This window comes from Plectropomus leopardus, unplaced genomic scaffold (assembly GCF_008729295.1).
Source record: "Plectropomus leopardus isolate mb unplaced genomic scaffold, YSFRI_Pleo_2.0 unplaced_scaffold13847, whole genome shotgun sequence".
Lineage (NCBI taxonomy): Eukaryota > Metazoa > Chordata > Actinopteri > Perciformes > Serranidae > Plectropomus > Plectropomus leopardus.
Window position 1 is genome coordinate 1 of NW_024614777.1, and position 4,188 is coordinate 4,188.

Here is a 4,188-nt window from a genome sequence, read left to right on the forward strand (position 1 = left end):
AAAAAAAAAAAAAACTTTTCTAATTGATTTTTACACACCTGTTGATGTTGTAGATGGAGTGAGATCGTCCAGGCAGAGTGAGGAAGGGTTTGGGTTTGGAGAGCGGCGGGCTGCCGTTGTGGCGGCTGCCGTTTCCATTGAACGGGCTGGACCGGGGGACCGAGCCCGGGACTGCGACCGGGGAAGGCAGGCGAGAGAAGGGGGCAGAAGAGGTAGAAGAAGAAACAGGCTCTGGGAAATGCTGCTCCAGGCTTTTCTCCTGACTTCGCTCCAGGCCGGATACTCTGGGGGTCACCATCAACCTTGAGACGCCGCCACAACGGGCCGGGAGGGGCGGGCAGATTTTGCCCATGGATGTGCCCATGTTTGAGGGCGCGGGCTCCACAACTGAAGAAGAAAACATCAGTCAGCATTTTGTGTTTCTGGAACATTACAGTGTAAAGTGACAGGACGAAGGACGTACAGAGAAGGACCACAAACACAAATTAGGGAATAGGTAGGTTTTTTTAAATGATGTCAGCTTATTTACGCCAACATTACCCCGGTGTGTCAGTCATTGCAACTAGATGAAAACAAAAAGCAACACAGACGCTACAAACTAACATTATCCCTGCAGCATGTGGGCAGCCATTACTAACCGATTCAGACAGGGAAAAATAAATCACTGCAGCAAATCTTACATTTATGGCCGCGGATATGAGACCGTGCTCTGAAGTGGAAAACACAGGCTTTATGAACATGCTTAATGTGTTTGAGCCTCGTTACAGCGCTCCTTCACGAGCCCATTTCAGCCAGACTGATTCCTGCTTTGTCCCAAAATAATAACAAAATAAAAATAACATTTAAAAAACAAGGACATTTCTCTGACGTTTGCATTTTTGGTTTGTATTTGGTAGTAACTAAAAGACTACATGTTATATCTTATCAGGAGCCGTTTTTGTTTAACCCTTTGAAACCTGAGCAAGTTGGCTTGATTTCTATACTACTCATAATAAAAGTAATACTGAAGTTTTTCACCTAGCTTTCTTTCCCTTGACATAGTCCCCTAGCTTTTTTAAATTAATTTTTTAATAAAAATCACATCAGTTTCCTCAGTGTTCAAAGGTTTAAAAGCTTGTGAAAGGCGTCTGAAAGCAGCTTGAGTGATGTCGCTGCAGGTTTCAAAGGCTTAATATGCTGCTTAAGGAGACACCACAGAAGACGGGTCACTCAGGTACAGCTCCATCACTTTTCTAAGTCAAAACAGACCATACTTTATGATGCAGGTTATAATAAATTAAATTATATTAAATTTAAAAATTCCAAATTAAAGACATTTCTCTGGCATATTTACATTTTTGCTGTAGCAAAAACATATTGTACCACAACACCACTGCGTCGTATCAAACCGAACTCTGAATTTTGTGAACAGTTACTCCCTTCAATACTGAGCGAGAAGTCTTCACAAGATTTAGGACCTAAAACATTTTTAAAAACTGCCCAAATCCAAGTTCCAAGGGCAGTCAAAGCAGGTCCAAAATGAACCAGAGAAAAGTTTGGAAAATTGGAAAAATATAATTTTTTGACTAAACGCACACCATGGGCTGCCAAACTAGTGATCTTTCCTTTATTTTAGGATATTTTTAGGATTTGTTTTGCCTTTATTTGACAGGACAGCTTAAAAATAAAAGGGGTGAGAGAGAAAAGGGATGACACGCAGCAAAGGGCGGCAGGTTGGATATAATATTAGCCTGTGACGGACACATTATTTGACCGTTTCATAAATGTGAATTTCTCGTACCTTTCCTCGTACTGACTGTGAAGACTGGGTCCATGTCGTTGTCAGAGGCCTGCATGGGCATCCAAAACAAATAATTAATTTATACTCCAACCAAAATCAACATGTCAATCAGCTATTGAGACTGGATGAAGAGTGTAAGACTATTACATGACCCGACTAATAAATAAAACATCTTCACTGAACTTAAGTTTGCTCTTATTGTGTGTTCCCACTAAAAAATACAATGCGAGCAGTGCAAACTGTGTTCAGGAGTACAATCTGAAGTCTTTTCACACCTTTAGCTGGAGGGGAAAATGCATGATTGGACATGATGGAGAAGAGTAAAGAGGACAAAGATTAAAGTAGTCAAGCATAAACAGCAATCAGTTCTAACGCACATCTTGTCATCTGTTAAATTGGCATCGGTGGAGCCAGTGGCGATTATTTACCGTCCTTTGACAACAGTCAACTGGCTACAGTGCCTTTCTTTCTGCTTTTTTTTAGATTTTTTCTTGGCTTTTTGACTCTATTATGATGGGACAGTTGAAGCGTGAAAACGGGGAGAGAGAGGGGACGACACGCAGCAAAGGGCCGCAGGTCAGACAGAGTTCCCACAGCGTACGGCAGAGAAGACTTCAGACTTTTAAAGATTTTTTTAATGCCACTCGATATCCAGTTCAAACCAAATTTCTATTAACTGAAGAAAATTTTTATTTGAACAAATGTTTATTGTAACATAAGACATGGCTTTTTTTGTCCAGTGAAAAAGTTAGATCATCTAGGTCAAATTTTCTTTCTAGAGTGGAATTTATGACCAGTTTTCTGGATGATTTTGTGTTTCTCGATCTGCATGTAAGATTCGATTTTTTGGATTCCCATCATGACAAGCTCAAGAAAAGAAACTCATTCTATTACTGAGCAATAAAGCAATAATTAGAATAATTATTGATTATGATTATCAATTACTTTGAGATTTTACAGTGCAACATCAGAAAAAAAGACTCATAAAATCATAGTCCCTGTGCCTCAGCATGTTAATAATTTATGCCAATTTGATGCCAATTAAGGCCTTATTTTCAGATTAATGAATTCAATGCCTTTTAAGACTTTTTAAAGATCTGCGGGGAACTTTTCAGAGTCGAACCGGCAGCCGCTGTGACGAGGAAACAGCCTCTGTACACGGGTTGCCAGCTCCATCAGTTGAGCTAACAGGCGCCCCACAATATTTTAATTTCAACAAATCTCAGCGCAAACTGTGTTTCTGCAATAAATATTTATAACAAGTAAGCAGTACACACCTTGTCTCCAGTGTCACTCTCTGTGTCACACTGAAATAAGACAGGAAAACAAAAGAACATTCAGATCTGCATCTTTAAGAATATTTCAGGCAATGTACAGTTTTAGATCAGTTTGCAGAAATGCTGCACATCATGTTCGCCATAATATAAGAGAATAAACTTACAATGTAGCCAGTTTCCAAAGGATGGCCCTAAAAAAAAGATACACAATATTTAAAATAGGTTTTAAATAACACTAAATGCAAAATGTACAGTGAGTTAAATATGAAAAGGTAAAATATGTTTACATTCCTGGTTGTAAGATCACCTGACATCATTGACAAAAGCCCTCTGAATGACAGGTGTAAACCAGTTTTACAGGCTCATTTTCAATGACAGGACACACCGCTCAGCAGCGTGACAGAAATGTAAACATTGCTGTTTGTTTCAGAATTAGCTCGACATCCTACATGACAAGATGAAGGTGGATCCAACCGAAACACTCGAGCCCAGTAGAGTTGTAACTTCACCTCTATCTTTCTCCTCTTGTTTCTGCAGCTGCTGGAGTAGCTGTGCGGGGCTCCTTCCTCCGGCTCTGACAGCGGCCCTCCTCCGTTCTCCTCGGGCCCTCTCTTCCCCTTGTTCCTCCTTCCCAGCATATCAGTGCGCTGACTGGGCTTCAGAGAGCAGTCCATCTGATAACAAGAAAACAATAACCAGTGTTTACATGTCTGGCATCAATGAGAAGGCCTAAGGGCAAAGACCGCAGGCAGGCTACATGTTCATTAATGTCCTGACAGAGCTCATTTCTGCAAAGTTACTACTCTGATCGCAAAAATAGAGACACCAAAATGATGGAATTCAATGCAGCAGCCAGCATGAGACTTCAGCTGTTTGGGTGCAGACTCAATTATATGGTGTTTTGAATTTATGGTTGTGTTGTAGGTTTTGGGTTTTTTTTGCCTTTATTAGAGATAGGACGGCTGTAGCATGAAAGGGGGAGAGAGAGGGGACGACACGCAGCAAAGAGCCGCAGGTCGGACAGAGTTCCTACAGTGTACAGCAAGGTAGGTTTAAGACTTTTAATGCCACTCAGAATCCAGTTACAGACCAAGTTTCTATTAACAAAAATTGAAGATTTTTTTTTTTTTT

At 40.6% G+C, this 4,188-nt stretch overlaps 1 protein-coding gene across 1 annotated transcript; it reads right to left on the reverse strand.

Annotated features, from left to right (window-relative positions):
* Window positions 1–38: 38 nt before the first annotated feature.
* On the reverse strand, window positions 39–3,731 carry LOC121964058 (fibrosin-1-like protein; the record flags this gene model as incomplete). The annotated part of the gene is made up of 5 exons (XM_042514287.1): window positions 39–387; window positions 1,781–1,829; window positions 3,058–3,087; window positions 3,222–3,248; window positions 3,567–3,731. Coding segments are annotated over 5 exons (620 nt in total), but the record flags the coding sequence as incomplete, so codon positions are not given.
* Between the last annotated feature and the right edge of the window lie 457 nt (window positions 3,732–4,188).